Source organism: Aulostomus chinensis, chromosome 8 (genome assembly GCF_037954235.1).
Source record: "Aulostomus chinensis isolate RoL2024-O1b breed Wild chromosome 8, RoL_Achi_v1.0, whole genome shotgun sequence".
Classification (NCBI taxonomy): Eukaryota; Metazoa; Chordata; class Actinopteri; order Syngnathiformes; family Aulostomidae; genus Aulostomus; species Aulostomus chinensis.
This window is the reverse complement of record NC_141327.1, coordinates 30,768,671-30,786,208: the sequence shown is the minus strand read 5'-3', so window position 1 is coordinate 30,786,208 and position 17,538 is coordinate 30,768,671. Positions and strand designations below refer to the sequence as shown.

Below are 17,538 nucleotides of genomic sequence, written 5' to 3'. Positions count from 1 at the left end.
TAGTACTGCAGGTGTTGTTGTAATACTGGAGAAGTTTACTAGCACTGCAGGTGTTGTTGTAATACTGGAGAAGTTCACTAGTACTGCAGGTGTTGTTGTAATACTGGAGAAGTGTACTAGTACTGCAGGTGTTGTTGTAATACTAGAGAAGTGTACTAGTACTGCAGGTGTTGTTGTAATACTGGAGAGTGCACTAGTACTGCAGGTGTTGTTGTAATACTGGAGAGTGTACTAGTACTGCAGGTGTTGTTGTAATACTGGAGAAGTGTACTAGTACTGCAGGTGTTGTTGTAATTCTGGAGAGTGTACTAGTACTGCAGGTGTTGTTGTAATTCTGGAGAGTGTACTAGTACAGCAGGTGTTGTTGTAATACTGGAGAAGTGTACTAGTACTGCAGGTGTTGTAATACTGGAGAGTGTACTAGTACTGCAGGTGTTGTTGTAATTCTGGAGAGTGTACTAGTACTGCAGGTGTTGTTGTAATACTGGAGAAGTTTACTAGTACTGCAGGTGTTGTTGTAATACTGGAGAGTGTACTAGTACAGCAGGTGTTGTTGTAATACTGGAGAAGTGTACTAGTACTGCAGGTGTTGTTGTAATACTGGAGAAGTGTACTAGTACTGCAGGTGTTGTTGTAATACTGGAGAGTGCACTAGTACTGCAGGTGTTGTTGTAATACTGGAGAGTGTACTAGTACTGCAGGTGTTGTTGTAATACTGGAGAAGTGTACTAGTACTGCAGGTGTTGTTGTAATACTGGAGAAGTGTACTAGTACTGCAGGTGTTGTTGTAATACTGGAGAGTGTCCTAGTACTGCAGGTGTTGTTGTAATTCTGGAGAGTGTACTAGTACTGCAGGTGTTGTTGTAATACTGGAGAGTGTACTAGTACTGCAGGTGTTGTTGTAATTCTGGAGAGTGTACTAGTACTGCAGGTGTTGTTGTAATACTGGAGAAGTGTACTAGTACTGCAGGTGTTGTTGTAATACTGGAGAGTGTACTAGTACTGCAGGTGTTGTTGTAATACTGGAGAAGTGTACTAGTACTGCAGGTGTTGTTGTAATACTGGAGAGTGCACTAGTACTGCAGGTGTTGTTGTAATTCTGGAGAGTGTACTAGTACTGCAGGTGTTGTTGTAATACTGGAGAGTGTACTAGTACTGCAGGTGTTGTTGTAATACTGGAGAGTGTACTAGTATTGCAGGTGTTGTAATACTGGAGAAGTGTACTAATACTGCAGGTGTTGTTTTGTCCCGACTAGTGTTTCTTGGCTGAACCTACTGAGGGTGCATCTTGTAGAGCGACCCGTCAATGCCAACGGTGGTCCGCAGACGTGCCACTCCTTTGTTTTCCTTGAGACGAGACAGGATGCCACCCAGTGTTGAAGCGATTAGATTCGCTGAGCGGAAGGATACGATCGTGCACACATGTTGTACAGCCAGACAGTCTTCATCTGAGGGTTCCACCCCGAGTCGGGTCAGGATCTCCATGCATTTCTTGAGGCCCTCTTTGGTCCTGCAAGCAGAAGTATTTGTCAGTAATCGTCTTCTCTTGCTGAACAGCTGCTGGTCCACATACTCACTTCTCAATGGCAGAAACATGCTTGGTCTCAATCTTGCCCTTGGTCAGAAGCTCGGGGGTTATTCGCCCCTCAAACAGCAGACCCTCTTTGGCCATTTTGACCAAAATGAGTCGCACCAGCTCGCCCATGTACATGCCACTGGCCATCTTCTCAAACCTGAGCAGGAAGAAACACACCAGCTTCACATCTTTCCACAAGATCACATACTTTTAAAATGCAGGTTTTGTGAACAGAGTTGTTTTAGAATAGAATAGAATAGAATAGAATATACTTCATTGTCCCCCCAGGGGAAATTTGTTTTGTTTTGCAGTATTTTCTGTGGCTCTTTGAGGGTTTTAATTCTAACCTCTACTATGACTAGAGGAGTTGGGTGTCAGTAAATCCGACTGGTCTGATCACTTCTGCGCTGCATGCATCTTCCACTTTAAACAAACTTGCTTGTGTCACACAGCCAGAAAAAATAAAAGTTTATAGGAGACTCCTACAGCTGTTTTCCCGGATTGATGGAGCCCCTGTCGATCTCACGGTCAAACTCTGTGCGAAGGTCCTCCAGGGAGCCATCGTCTCCAAAGGCGCCCCACTCAGTGTTGATGCACATTCGGCCCTCATCTCCTTCCACCAGGTCAATGTGACGTAGTTCCTCCATATAGCAGGCATTGGTTCCTGTTCCTGAAAAGATTCAGAACCTTATGATTCCTGACTCAGGGTCCCAGTGAGGATGGGTTTGGCTTTTTAGATCTTTGGCACCCCCACATGTAAACCTGAGAGGATGAGGCCTGATGACATGTTGGTTGAAAGCTTCAAAGTACGTACTTTCCTCAGAACATGGTGTGTTGTGCCACAAAGAAATAGATCTTATTTGTGCAACTGGTTCCCCTCAAGGATAAATGAATCACCCAGTCTGCATCTTTACCTATGATTATGCCCACTTCACAGCGCTGGTCATCAAATCCACAGGTCATCATGGTGCCAACAGTGTCATTGACCACTGCCATGATGTCTGCCTCATAGTCCTGGAAAAAGAACAGGTTTAACTTTTTCTGTCAAATACAAAATGAGAGTTACTGGGAACTGCGATCGTATCAGCGGTAGTTTAAACTCACCCCTTGTTTCTTGATGGCTTTGTTCAGCAGTTTGACCACATCCATCCCCTCCACACCGCTGGCTTTGAACTTCTTTGTCCATGTCACTAAGACTGCCTGCACAGACAGAGTGGGTAGTTAATTCCATCTTTACCAATCAGCTCCACAGTTTTAGTCATCTGACTAATGATTTCTCTCAAGAGTTTATCTCTACAAGCTATAAAGAGTAGTAGTATTATTAATAAGTATTTTCAGGGTTGCTCTGAGTTGACATGTTTAATGTGAGTGAGGTGTAATACAATTAATGAGTGACAGCATTTATAATGGTAATCATAGCTGACTGGTGTTAGTAGAATTCACCAGGTTGAGAAAACCGCCAGCATCGTTTCCAGGTTGTTTCAGTGCCTTGTGACTCAGCCAAAACATTTAAACCTCGCACAGGTTTGGTGTTGCTGCTACAAATCTCCTTCATGAGGACTGCATGCCTGCAGCCTTCACTATAACCATCCATCCATCCCTCCACCCATCATCCATCCATTCATCCCTCCACCCATCATCCATCCATCCATCCATCCACCCATCATCCATCCATCCATCCATCCACCCATCATCCATCCATCCCTCCACCCATCATCCATCCATCCATCCATCCACCCATCATCCATCCATCCATCCATCATCCATCCATCCCTCCACCCATCATCCATCCATCCATCCATCCACCCACCATCCATCCATCCCTCCACCCATCATCCATCCATCCATCCATCCCTCCACCCATCATCCATCCATCCACCCATCATCCATCCATCCCTCCACCCATCATTGATCCATCCATCCATCCCTCCACCCATCATCCATCCATCCACCCATCATCCATCCATCCCTCCACCCATCATCCATCCATCCATCCATCCCTCCACCCATCATCCATCCATCCCTCCACCCATCCCTCCATCCATCATCCATCCATCCACCCACCCATCCATCCCTCCATCCATCCATCCATCATCCATCCATCCCTCCACCCATCATCCATCCATCCATCCATCCACCCATCATCCATCCATCCCTCCACCCATCATCCATCCATCCATCCATCCCTCCACCCATCATCCATCCATCCACCCATCCCTCCACCCATCATCCATCCATCCACCCACCCATCCATCCACCCCTCCCTCCCTCCCTCCCTCCATCCACCCATCATCCATCCATCCATCCATCCACCCACCCATCCATCCCTCCATCCATCATCCATCCATCCACCCACCCATCCATCCCTCCATCCACCCATCATCCATCCATCCATCCATCCACCCCTCCCTCCATCCATCCCTCCACCCATCATCCATCCATCCATCCATCCACCCACCCATCCCTCCATCCACCCCTCCCTCCCTCCCTCCCTCCATCCATCCCTCCACCCATCATCCATCCATCCATCCATCCATCCATCCACCCATCATCCATCCACCCACCCATCATCCATCCATCATCAATCCACCCATCATCCATCCACCCATCATCCATCCATCCACCCCTCCCTCCATCCACCCATCCCTCCATCATCCACCCATCCATCCATCCCTCCATCCATCATCCACCCATCCATCCATCCATCCATCCACCCATCATCCATCCACCCATCCATCCATCCACCCACCCATCATCCATCCATCATCAATCCACCCATCATCCATCCACCCATCATCCATCCACCCACCCATCCCTCCATCCACCCATCATCCATCCATCCATCCATCCACCCCTCCCTCCATCCATCCCTCCACCCATCATCCATCCATCCATCCATCCACCCACCCATCCCTCCATCCACCCCTCCCTCCCTCCCTCCATCCATCCCTCCACCCATCATCCATCCATCCACCCATCCATCCATCCACCCACCCATCATCCATCCATCATCAATCCACCCATCATCCATCCACCCATCATCCATCCATCCACCCCTCCCTCCATCCACCCATCCCTCCATCATCCACCCATCCATCCATCCCTCCATCCATCATCCACCCATCCATCCATCCATCCATCCACCCATCATCCATCCACCCATCCATCCATCCACCCACCCATCATCCATCCATCATCAATCCACCCATCATCCATCCACCCATCATCCATCCATCCATCCATCCATCCACCCAACCATCCACCCATCATCCATCCACCCATCCATCCATCATCCATCCATCATCAATCCACCCATCCATCCATCATCCATCCATCCATCCATCCATCATCCATCCATCCATCCATCCATCCATCCATCCATCGACCATCAATCATTCATCCATCATCCCTCCATCCCTCCATGTTCTCCCTCTCCTCCTGTTGAGGGTGGTGGGGGTGGAGCCTATCCCAGCAGCCTTCCCCCTGGACAGGTCACCAGTCCATGGCAGGGCCAACACATAGAGACAGACAACCATTGGCTCTCCCAGCCACGCCTACGGTCAATTTAGAGTCTGGATTAACCTGGTCCCCTCTTGATGTCTTTGGACTGTGGAGGAAGCTGGAGTACCAGAGAGAACCCAGCAGGAACAGGGAGAACATGGAGACCCACCCAGAAAGACCCCGTGCTGCAGCCGGGGCTCAACCCACAACCTTCCTGCTGGGGGGCCACAGCGAGGACCACTGCTCCACCGGGCCGCCCATTCAGAATAAGCATTCAAGTAAATCAACTCCAACCGATTCAACCCAAACCTCCTCGTCCCAGCCCAAAACCAAACCCGTCAGTGGTTCTGATCTTTTATTTATCTGTGTGATTTCAGATTCAGATATATGTTCCCAAACATGTTTACCATCCTCACCAGCTGGCATGCTGCCGAGAGCGCCCCTTAGCTGTTGGCAGTGTTCACGTCACTGCCGTTTGTTCCGGGACACTGACTTTGTTCTGACCTGGCAAATTTACCTGCGACAGCGGAATCAGTTGATGTCAGTGCAGCGTGAGTGAGCAGATGCCCTGACCGTATTCTACAGAACATTTCTAACTGAAAAATATGAGCTTTCACTTAACTGGGGGAAAGAGAAACACTGCTTAACTTTTCATTTTCATTTTCCCAAACAGTATTAATGTTCTGTCTGTAAGGAGCTGAAACAATGGAACAAGCTTGCAGGCATATAAAAATGTTTGGATCAGGATCTGATCATTTACTACTCTGAAAGTCTGATAAAGATTTGTGGCAGTTTTCATTCCAACATTCTTTGGATGTTTACCTCATCCAGCTTGGTCTGAGCGCAGGGGAAGGAGAACGTAAATCCAACTGGAAGCTTTTTGTCCTTGATCTTTTGTTTCTCCATGAAGTCGCCCAGGCAGTCGGCAACATGGTCGAAGAGCTGCAACAGAAAATAGACGTTTACACTCAAAGTAGCGACTGAAACTGCTCTCTCCATGATCCATGTAGATTGGGATCACACCACTGTAAAAAGACACCTCACTGCCTCTGGTAAAACAGAAAACTGCAAATACCAGCTGCCTGTTGCACCAACAGAACGTAAGGTAGATCTTAAGTCAAAACGTAAAGTTCATCTTAACCCTAAATTTGGAGTCGCTAGTTTCAAACTATGGGTGTTCTAAATTTGGGTTGTACCACCATAACTTAAGTCTTAACTTAGCTAGTAGTGCGTAAATTTAACCAGTCTCACGTTTTATGATGTTTAGACAATTTCAAGCCAATCATCTGTAGCAAACAATGTAAGCAGGAAGTACTGCAATTTTTCTGACACCAGAGTGAAGACACATTCAGTACCCCAATCAGTGAGAGGGCAAAACAATCAAATCATTGTTTATTCTCTAAAGATAACTTTATTTATTTTTTACTAATTACTAATTATTAGTCCTGTCCACACAGCCTGTTAAGTTTGGGAACCCAGCTACCTGAAAAACTTTTCGCGAACATTTTCGAGCTCTGGCTCTGCAGGGAAGTGAACATAGTTATCAGGATGCCTACACAGAGACACTTCCAAAGCTCGAACCACTCGACACACGGTGGACTTGTGAAATGATCCGGTGGCAAAATATCTCAGAGCCAAACACACCAGCATGGATGGGCTTAGAGCACAATTTCTATCTGTGTTACGCTGCAGGTCGTTGGCAAGAAGATTGGTTATTCTGTGCAATTCCGTGCAGCAAAACCAAAATTGCGCATACAAGTCCTCATCATCATAGTGATCAAACAGATCGAGACAATCACGGACAAACCGTTCACGCCTCAAACTGCTTTCAAATTCCTCTTCCCATCACTTGAAATGAATAGCCATTTTTTTAGAATGTATTTCACGGTCTGTTTAGTATGAAATGGAACTTAAACCGCCAACTGGGCAGGTGTAAAATCTAAGTTACAACTTAGTGTTACGTTGAACTTATCTGCTTGGGACTACTGCTATTTTTTAGTAGTGCATAAAGTCAAACTTAGGGGCAATTTAAATCCATTGTAGCCTAAGATGGAACTTACATTCTGCTGGTGCAACCGGCTGCAGAACTTTAGTTGATTTTTAAGATATTTATATGCCAAGTGTTGATATACTGTATATAAAGAGTCTGATGGGCTTCGCTCCCCCAGCAGGTGGCAGGGAATCCTCCTGTCAGTGCTCCCAACCGAGGTTCTGGCAAAAGACCTGCAGTCAGTCACTGAGCACAGCACACAGTTGCTCCACACAGGACGACTTAGATGCAGATGATGAATTCTGCTCCACAATGTACATGTAACAGATGAAGACTTCTTCTCTATGAGGGTTTACGTTTCACTTCAGGGTTTGATCGGCCTCAGCTACAAATAGCACCAAACAGCCCATCATTTCCCAACATGTCTTCACATTTCCTGACGTTCCTGATGTTTCGGAACATTTCTTGACATTCCCTGATGTTGCTTGTTGACAGGGATTACAGCACGAAGAAAGATATGAGTCTGTCTGCTTTATGAGTATTATGATCTGACATGGAAGATTCATGTTTCTACCTGACACAAACAAGACTAGGCCGCATGACTAAAACCTTCTTGCCCTGTTCAAGTGGGTTTGGTTTACCTGTGTCCCACTCCCGTGAATGATGTCATCTGGTGTGTCATAAACCTGGCTCTCCATCTGGACTGGCTGCTTCTTGTCCTGGGTCACCTTGACACGGAGGATTCGGAAGTTTGATCCTCCGAGGTCTAGAGCTATGAAGTCTCCCTTTTCTGTCAGAATGAGAGTTTATCATGTTTCAGTTTTGATGTCTTAATTTGTATGATTATGATTATTTTAAGAGCTGACTTGTCCATCAAACGGTGTAAGAGGTACTGGGTCTTGTCTCCTTCCTCTACACGAAAGCATGTCCTGTTTGTTCAGTTCCTATTTCCTTGTGGTTTGATTTTTTTTTAAATCTCATTCTCCTATTGGATGACCGTATGAGACACATCATCAGCCTCACTGCTGTTCTTCAGTAAACACACAAATGAGGTCGAGTCAGTATTGTGAATGAAGACACCATCTCACGTCTAAAGACAATTACTTGGTGTTTGTCCCGACTGGAGGTCTTGCAGGGTTGCCAATAACAAGAGTACAACTAGATTCCTTTATAAATCAACAATTCTGTCTTAGATGGATCGAATCAGATTCTAAGGTTGGATTCTGTCTGAGACGTGGGGAGCATTTAGACGAGTGTGTTGCCACCATACAGTTCATGACCACCATCACGCACAACAACTCTACATTCATGATTTTATTCTGACTGTTGAAATTTGCCTGTGACTTTGAAATCCCTTTAAAGTCTGTTGATGTGAGGCTGCAGACAGATGAACATATACTGGTGATTACACCACCAACAGACTAATAATTGGAATTCACAACCACCCCGATGAAACCTCGGCGACACTAGAGTCAAGCCAACAAACACTAATAAATAAGTTTAATGTGAGCAGGGACAGCAGCCAGGACAGATCCTGGTCTCTCCAGGACAGGAATCTAGGACGATTGTCCCTGGACACACGCACACACACACACACACGCATGCACGCGTGCGCACACACACACACACACACCATCACAAACCACTGATTTAAGGGAGAAATGGCAATTATATCTGATCAGTGTGTGTTTGTGCAGTTGCTCTTTTCATTCGAGAACACTCAACTTAGCATTTGGCAAATGAACTTTTGTAGATTTATCTGGTCAAGTGCTCCTCAGCAACCAGAGGGCTGCAATACCTCCTGCCTGCCAGTGTAGCACCTCCATCATTGTAGTATTTGCTGCAGTACACTGTGTATCCCACTGACCTGACTGGAATGCAGCGTAACCTGGCCCTGAGTGGTGTTACTGAGGGGCTGCAGAGTTTTAGTCCTGCTGTTACCTCAGTGCTATTTATGGAAGCTGGGATGTTCTATATTTAATTAAAATATCTATTGTTTTAATCTTGTTATATCATACATGTCTTTATATTCACCCCAACAAGCCCTGACAGAGAAATGAGCTCTGGGATGTGTCTGAGATCACCATCAAATCTGTCCAGACAGTTTCAAATACGGTGGGAACCCAAAGTGCTATGACAGTGATCAAAAGACTTGTGGCCCCTTCTTCACCAAGTGCTCTCTTCTGTTTGTCCTGTAGCCCCGCACCTTCACCAATGAACCAGCGAAGGTAGCATTTGTCATCAACCACTTGACAGGCAGAGCTTGACTATGGGGAACAGCTTAGTGAGAGAAACGCTCCCCAGTCTATCCAACCTTTGACCTGTTTGCTGCTGAGCTTCCCAAGGTTTTTGGTCTCGAGTGGTGGTTGTGAGTCGGCAAGGGGACCTACGGGACTGAAGCAAGGTGACCCATCGGTGGCAGATTATTCAATGGATCCCACCAGAGCCAGCCAAAGCAGTTGGAACAGCTCAGCCGTCAGTGACGCCTTCCTCCACAGTTCTGACTACATTAAAGACTGGTTTCACATGTTGCAGTGCAGTGGTCTGCACTGTGGCCTCCCAGCAAGAAGGTTGTGGGTGGAGCCCCGGCTGGTCTTTCTGTGTGAGTCTGCATGTTCTCCCTGTGTCTACATGGGTTCTTTCCGGTACTCCGGCTTCTTCCCACAGTCCAAAGACATCAAGAGGGGACCAGGTTAATCCAGACTCTAAACTGACTGTATGCGTGGCTGGAAGAGCCAATGGTTGTCTGTCTATATGTGTTGGCCCTGCAATGGACTGGTGACCTGTCCAGGGTTAACCCTGCCTTTCACCCGAAGGCTGCTGGGATAAGCTCCAGCAACCCCCCCACTCATCCACCCCTACAACCCTTAACAGGATAAGGGGTTGAAAATGGATGAATGGAGGGTTTCAAATGACACCCCGCCACTTTGGACAGGGTGATTGATTTGGCCATCCGCATCGACCTTCGTATCCAGGCTCGTTGACGAGAGAAGTGTCAAGGGGGAACCCAACCTCCTCTTCAACCTTGCTCCAGTGGGGTAGCTGCTGCAGCCAACTGCACTCATTGGGTCAGCAGATTGAGGTTCCTGAGTCCTGTATGTGAAAGCAGAGAAGTGTGAGTTCCATTTTTCCTTGGGTACATTGTGGCAAAAGGCAACATCCAGATGGACCCAGCCAAGATCGCTGCTGTTACACCTTGGCCTGTTCCAGAAAACCACAAACAGATTCAACATTTCCTGGGGTTCGCCAACAATTACCGTCGCTGTATTTAAAACTACAGCTCCTTGGCAGCCCCTCTCACTGCCCTGACCTCCTCCAAGATGTCCTTCCAACAGTCACCTCCAGCTGGAGCAGCCTCCAAGACTCTCATATCGATCATACCGATCAATTCACTTTATCACCCATCCGCCTGACCCTGAACATCAGTTTGTGGCATAGGTGTATGCCTCAGATGTTGGGGTAGGGGGGCCATCTTGTCTCAGCGCTCTGGCACTGACCATAAGCTCCATCCCTGTTCCTTCTTCTCATCATGCCTGTCCTCTGCAGAGAGAAGCTATGATATTGGCAACAATGGAGTGTTGGCAGTTAAGATGGCCCTGGAAGAGTGGCGCCGTTGTTTGGAGGGCACCCAGCAGCCTCTTCTTGTGTGGACAGATTATGTGGATTTGGAATATATCCGCTTAGCTAAGAGACTGAAATCTTGCCAGGCCTGCTGGTCCTTGTTCTTTGCCCATTTTGATTTCACCCTCTCTTACCGTCCAGGGTCCCACAATATCAAGCCCGAAACCCTTTCCCACCAGTTCCAGAGGACAGAGGATTCTGCTAATAGACCTGAGTCCATCCTCCGTACATCCTGCCCTGTTGTCACGTTGACCTTGGACATAGAGGAGAGGGTGAGAGCAACCTCAGAAGGACAGTTGAGTCCAAGCTCCTGCCCATCTAACTGCCTTTTCGTCCCTCCAGCCTTGATGTCAGATGTGCTACTATGGGCCCACTCCCCTAATCTTTCCTGCCACTTGGGTGTTCAACAGACACAGCATGCCCTTCTTCAATGTTCCTGGTGGCCCACCTTGCAGGAGGATGTCCAGGAGTTTGTCAAATGCCTCTCTGATGTGTAATCAACACAAAACCTCCCACCGGCCTCTGGCTGGACTGCTTCAACCTCCCCTGTTCCCCACTGCCCATGGTCCCACATATCTTTGGATTTCGTGACTGGTCTTCCCACCTCTGATGGCCACACTGTCATCCTGACCATGATGGATTGTTTCAGCAAGATGGTAGAGTTTGTGCCCCTGCCCAAGCTCCCCTCTGGTAAAGAGACTGCTCATTTGGTCCTGCTTCATGTATTCTGCCTACATGGCCTCCCTGTTGATGTGGTGTCAGACTGTGGTCCCCAGTTTTCTTCTGTCTTTTGGAGGGAGTTCTGCAGTCTGCTGGGTGCTACTTCCAGTCTGTCCTCTGGATTCCATCCCCAGACCAATGGACAGACAAAGTGCATGAACCAGGAACTTGAAACAACCCTGCATTACATGGCCTTCCAGAACCCCTCTTCCCGGTCGTCACAACTAATGAAGATGCTCACAACTCCCTTGTCTACTCTGCCACTGGCCTCTATCCATCTAGTGTGCATACTGCTATCAACCACCATGTTCACAGCCCAAGAGAAAGAAGTTGCCTGCCCATTAGTTCAAGCCTTCATCCGCCGCTGCCGCAGAACACAGCTCCAAGCTCCCTTCACCCTCCTTCGTTCTGTGGGTCGCATTACTGCCACTTCCACTGCCAACCGCCACCTTACTTACCTAACAAGCAGGCAAACAAGTGTAGTGCTCCATCTAAGACACCTAAATTCATTGGGCTTTTCATGTAGCAGAAGGTTATTGACCCAGTGGCAGTCCAGTTGAAGCTCCCACGCTTCATGAGAGTTTGTCCAACCTTCCATGTCTCCAAAATTAAACCAGTCCACAACAGTCCCCTTGTCCCTGCAGCACCACCACCTCCCCCTCCACATACCATCGATGGCAGTCCACTGAATGCAGTGTGTTACGCATTAAAGTGTTAGCATCAGCTTGCTCTGGTCCAGGATGCTGGTTAGCTTAGCCCGATGTCTGGTAGTGGGTGGAAGTGTTAACATCAGCTAGCTCAGGTCCAGGATGCTGGTTAGTTTAGCCCATTGGCTGGTAGTGGGTGGGAAGTGTTAGCATCAGCTAGCTCAGGTCCAGGATGCTGGTGTGTCCAGCAGGAATCCTCCTCCTCATGAGCAGTAGCAGCAGTCGCTCTTCTAGTCCTCAACAAACCTTTGGTTCTGTTGACCCAAGTTCCAGTGGAGCTTTGGAGGTGCTGCGTCAAATCACTGCTCCCAGTCAGGAAAGTAGTTCCGGCTACGTGTCTGATTCTACCACTACAATGTCTCCTCATGTTAAACTGGTATTCATCACCAAGGTTACACACAACCCTCCTGATATTAATGCAGGCAGAGACGGAGTTATGCTAACACTTCCCACCCACTACCAGTCATTGTGCTAAGCTAACTAGCCTGGGTCTCAGCCCCTCCAGATGTTTGCTCAAAAGCTATTTATAAGTCCGTTGAACTCTTCCACACAGCAAAGATCCGCTCAGGACAAAGGGATTTTCCCCTGCCACCCTCAGACAGCCTCTCTCTCTCTCCTGGGTGTCCTGCCACCATGTCTGTCACTGCTGATCTGGCTTCCAAATGTTTATCAGCAGCTTCAACTCTGACCTTTACTCATCCCCTCAGACCTCGTGGAGGCTATTTATAATGAGGTCTTGATCGGGCCTCTGTCCCACAGCCACTTGCTGGTATTTCTAGTGGACGATGACAAGCTGTGAGGACAGTTTGCATGTATCAGTCACCTGCCTCTGAGTTTCCAGGTTTATATAACAAAAGGAATTTATATGGAATCGTGTTGGTCAAATTACAATTTCGAGAAGCAAGTGTAAATAATGACTCAGATTTTTGGCTGGAAAAGTGTTCCTAACATTTCCATAAGTTAAAAAATATTTAGCAAAAAAGAGAAGCTATTCTTGAAATTGATTTACAATTAAAAAAATAACTGAAAATAGTCACAGTTAAGCAGCATCGTAGTAGAATACGTGTTTAAATGATCTGCAAGTAGAAACAGCAGCTCAGAGTGCCGTGGTGGTGTGGAGTTGTGACAGTGGTGGAACGTGATCAGCCAGCTTGAACCATTTGGCCTGGAGTGTAAAACAATAGTGATCGACTGATCCCGAACACAATCACAAAGAGGCTTTTAGCTGAAGACCAACAGGCCATGGCGTTTTCACACATCAGCACATTTCTTAGACGGACCGATGAGGCTTATATCATATACAGTATAGTAGATTCCTCAGTGGTTTGATACAACAGAAACAATCACAACCTGCTGATTAAAAAATAAACTGGAATGGCTGTGAGGTGTTACAGCAGCCAAGGCAGCTACGTAAAGGAACATTTGAGCTTCGTCAGTTTAATTTAACCATGTCTTTTGGTTTTTGCGCTTTTTGTTGAACTTTCATTGGAACTCAGGATTAAAAATGACATGATTTATTTCTACTTCCCAGTTGTGCTTGGTTGAGTTCATGGTAGAAGTTCTCCTTGGACTGTTTTGCTAAAACAGTGGTGGGCATGGCTCAGTGGCGGCAAAATCAAAGTTTAAGTGATGATGAACTTCCTAGGGAGGAGGAGCAGTTCCATATGATCTCACCACGTTTGTCTCCAGGCTGCAGGAACTAGCAGGGCTCCTGTGCCTGTCCCTCGTCCCCCAGGTTCCCCTTTTCCCTTCAGCTGCCGTTAAAGTAAGCGGACAGCCAGAGAACACGTCAGTGTTCATTAAGCAGAGATCCAGGTCCAGTCCATCAACTCTACAAATACCCTCATAAGAGGCACCTGCAAATTGTGTCAGCCACCATGCAACAAGAGAAGAGGAAGTTTCCACATACCCGTCTTGCTCCATGTGTGAATGACCCTTATAACCACAGCGATGCTGTGAATTAAAACAACGAGACAGTAGAATGAGAAGAGTACCGGATCCGTCCGGGATGGACCTGACGAAGGTGGGCAGCATCTTGACCGTGGCGGTGGGGTTGGTGTCATGGCCCAGCCCGTTCTCCATCTCCCTGCGGAACCGGTTCATGATGTCCTTAAGCGTCTCATCCGAGAAGCGCATGGAGTACAAGTACTTATCAATCTGTGGGAGAAGGACATGGACACAAACACAGTATTTATTAACTGTGTCTAAGAGTAGTGGCTTATTATTGCCCCTCCAGGGTGAAAATACTAAAATACTATTACCCCACTGAGTTGAAGATATCCCAGCAATCGTGTGTTTGTGTGTGTGTGTGTTTGCGTGCACTGATATGTTCTCATCTGTGCTGCGCTACATGAGCTACTCTGTGACATCAATGACATGATGTCACAGTTGACCCCCCACTGTGCTATGATATCATGAACCCCCAACCCTTTTCTTTTGTGTTCTGTTCATGATTAATCAACTTTGCCAGAGGTGATAGAGAACAAGAGAGAACCTGAGTTCAGAGAACTGATGAGACTCCCTAGCAGCCACTCCTAAACCCCTTCTACACCCCTACTAGATCCCTCCTATGCCCCTACTAGATCCCTCCTACACCCCTACTAGATCCCTCCTACACCACTACTAGATCCCTCCTACACCCTACTAGATCCCTCCTATGCCCCTACTAGAACCCTAGTAGATCCCTCCTACACCCCTACTAGATCCCTCCTATGCCCCTACTAGACCCCTAGTAGATCTCTTGTAGATCCTTCCTACGCCCCACTAGATCCTTACCAGATCCATAATAGATCCCTACTAGACTTGAAAGGATCCCCCGTACACCCATACTAGACCCCTACCAGATCCCTTTTACACCCCTATCAGATCCCTCCTACAGCCTTAGTAGATCTTTCCTACACTCCTGCTAGACCTCAACTAGATCCCTGCTAGATTACTACTACACCCCCTAATAGATCATTCCTACACCCCTTCTAGACCCCTGCTAGATCCCTTCAAGATCCCCTTACTTGACCCTTCTTAGAATTTCTCCTAGATCCCTAACTAGACCCCCTCCTAGACACCTCCAAGACCCCTACTAGAAACCTCTTAGACCCCTCGTTGACCCCCAAGTAGAGCCCTCATATACCTTCTTCACCACCTCCTAGACCCCTCATACCCCTCCTGCACCACCTTCTAAATCCCTCAAACAACCCCTCCCCCTTTACCCCTACCTTCTGGACCACCTCCTCCCCTCATCTCTAACACCACCTGCTCCCCTAACCTAACCCCCCCTTCCCACCTCCCAGACCACCTGTCTGATTCAGACACCCCAGTAACACTGCTGAAGTAGGTGTGTCTGCCACCATGATCAAGCCACCATGGCTGACCACAGCCCCTTTCAAGGACATCTACGTTCTACACTGCTGAACTTTCACATAATCCCACTCCTCTGCTCCCTCAATGCTACACCCTCCTGCTCTCCCTCCTCCTCCTCGTCCTCCTCCTCCTGAGCTAACAAGACCGGTAGTGTAACACAACTCTCCACGAACACACAAGCATCTCTGCTTTCACTCACCTTTTTGAGTTGATCATCCTTCAGCTCAGTGAAGTAGTAGGCCAGAAGCTGAGCCGCTATCATCCTGCCTGCACGTCCGCCAGGAGCTGTCAGCGACGGGGAGGTGGTTGGATTGAAGGAAGGAAGGAAGGAAGGAAGGAAGGAAGGAAGGTAGGCAGGCTGCCGTCTCCTCAGGTCTCTCCCGTGTCCCCACACTGATCCCTCTCTATCCTGCTGGAGAGGATGAAGCCGGCCTGGCCTGAGCACCACAGCAAGGCTAGAAGGGAAATGAAGCGGGAGTGCAGCTGTAGTGGTTGTGCCTGCTCGCCTGGCAGACAGACAGACAGACAGACAGACACACTCTCTCTCTCACACACACACACACACACACACACACACTTGAACACGCAAACACACGCAGAGGCCGGGTCTGACTGTGTCTCCTCCCTCTGAGCTGCTAGATCCCTGTTAGCTCTGGGGAGATGCAACAGCTACGCACTGGAATGGTGGCTCTGCTACGCCCTGCCCCCACCGGGCTCTCCGATTGGCTGAGGTCAGACTGCGGGGGGGGGGGGGGGGGGGGTATTCCTACAGCAGTCCAGGACTGGAGGAAAGAGGGAGGAAGCTGCATTTGCACTATAAACTGCCTTCTCCTCTCAACAGCAGCAGCAGCAGCAGCGGTGAACTACAGACTTCCCCTGTCGGCACGTCACGCACGTTGCCACGACACCCAGGCTTGGACGTGCAGAGGGGCAGGGCGATCACAGGATGATGTCATCATCCTTCCTCCTGCAGCATCATACTCGGCATCAGCTACAGTCAGGAATCTCACCCCCACACACGTATATCAGAACTGACATGAGAGTGGAGTAGCAGGAAATTGCCTCAGCTCAACCTCAATTGTTCATGCAGTACTCGCACCAGTACCAGACCGATGTTCACACCTCATTTTATCCCGGTGAGTGAGGATGGAAACCAAAAACCCACCAGTTCCGACTCTGTGAGATTCTGCTGAACTGACTGATGGGAGATCAAATACAAAAAGTCTGTAATACAGAAACACTCGACTGCTTCCTGTTGTCCCTCGCAGCAGAGACACACAAGCTGGCAAACATCCAACAGCTCACCAAGCAGGAAAAGAGTTTCCATGGACAACAGTGTTGATGTCAGCAGCCATGTGAGGACCTTCGCCAGGGCCGGGTCACACAAGGCAGCAGTGGAGTTTCATTTTAGTGGCACCATGGGGGTGTGTTGTACACCTGAATCACACTGTTAAGTCCTTCTGGGGTTTTTGAAGTGTTTCTGAAAGGTACTGCAGTAAAACTCCTTGACCCTCCAGTTTTATGGTGCATCCAATTAAACTTCTAAGTTTCCATGTGGAACTTTCAACAGGAACGTCCCTTGAGGTTAGACGTCCTTCTTGGAAACCCACAAACATCACAATTCAAAATGTAGACTTCCTGTACCAACAATGTTGGCACTTTTATGTGTTAATTGTCCGGTTAAATCAGTGACATGTTGTTGCCATATTTGTGTGCACAAAATGTGAGGTACAATAAAAGCAATACCATCTTTCAGCAGGTGTTAAAACTCATCGTACCAGAGGGAGAACATGATTGGAAACAAAGAGAACTCCCAACATAAGATGGAGAACAGAGACCTTTGTAGCATGAAAACAGGAACATGAATTAACTGCATTTTCTTGAAGTGACTGCATCCACCCATCCATCCATCATCCATCCATCATCCATCATCCATCCCTCCATCCATCCATCATCCATCATCCATCCCTCCATCCATCCATCATCCATCCATCATCCATCCCTCCATTCATCCATCCATCCATCCCTCCCTCCATCATCTATCCATCCATCCATCCATCCCTCCA

At 47.9% G+C, this 17,538-nt stretch overlaps 1 protein-coding gene across 4 annotated transcripts in view; it reads right to left on the bottom strand.

The window, feature by feature from the left end:
* LOC147258089 (hexokinase-1-like) overlaps window positions 1-16,135 on the bottom strand; it is a 39,774-nt gene extending 23,639 nt beyond the window's left edge. Inside the window, exons 1-9 of one of the 4 annotated variants that reach the window (XM_086212463.1) lie at window positions 15,672-16,135; window positions 14,110-14,272; window positions 7,709-7,857; window positions 5,900-6,019; window positions 2,681-2,776; window positions 2,491-2,590; window positions 2,063-2,246; window positions 1,578-1,733; window positions 1,277-1,510 (exon numbers count right to left, since the gene is read on the bottom strand). In XM_086212463.1, the coding sequence (XP_086068589.1) occupies window positions 1,277-1,510; window positions 1,578-1,733; window positions 2,063-2,246; window positions 2,491-2,590; window positions 2,681-2,776; window positions 5,900-6,019; window positions 7,709-7,857; window positions 14,110-14,272; window positions 15,672-15,734 (1,265 nt within the window). In that variant the 5' untranslated portion in view covers window positions 15,735-16,135. Of the gene's footprint in view, window positions 1-1,276; window positions 1,511-1,577; window positions 1,734-2,062; window positions 2,247-2,490; window positions 2,591-2,680; window positions 2,777-5,899; window positions 6,020-7,708; window positions 7,858-9,457; window positions 10,040-10,079; window positions 10,161-14,109; window positions 14,273-15,671 lie in introns of those variants that run through there. The other 3 variants (XM_086212462.1, XM_086212464.1, XM_086212465.1) reach the window with 3 other exon arrangements.
* Between the last annotated feature and the right edge of the window lie 1,403 nt (window positions 16,136-17,538).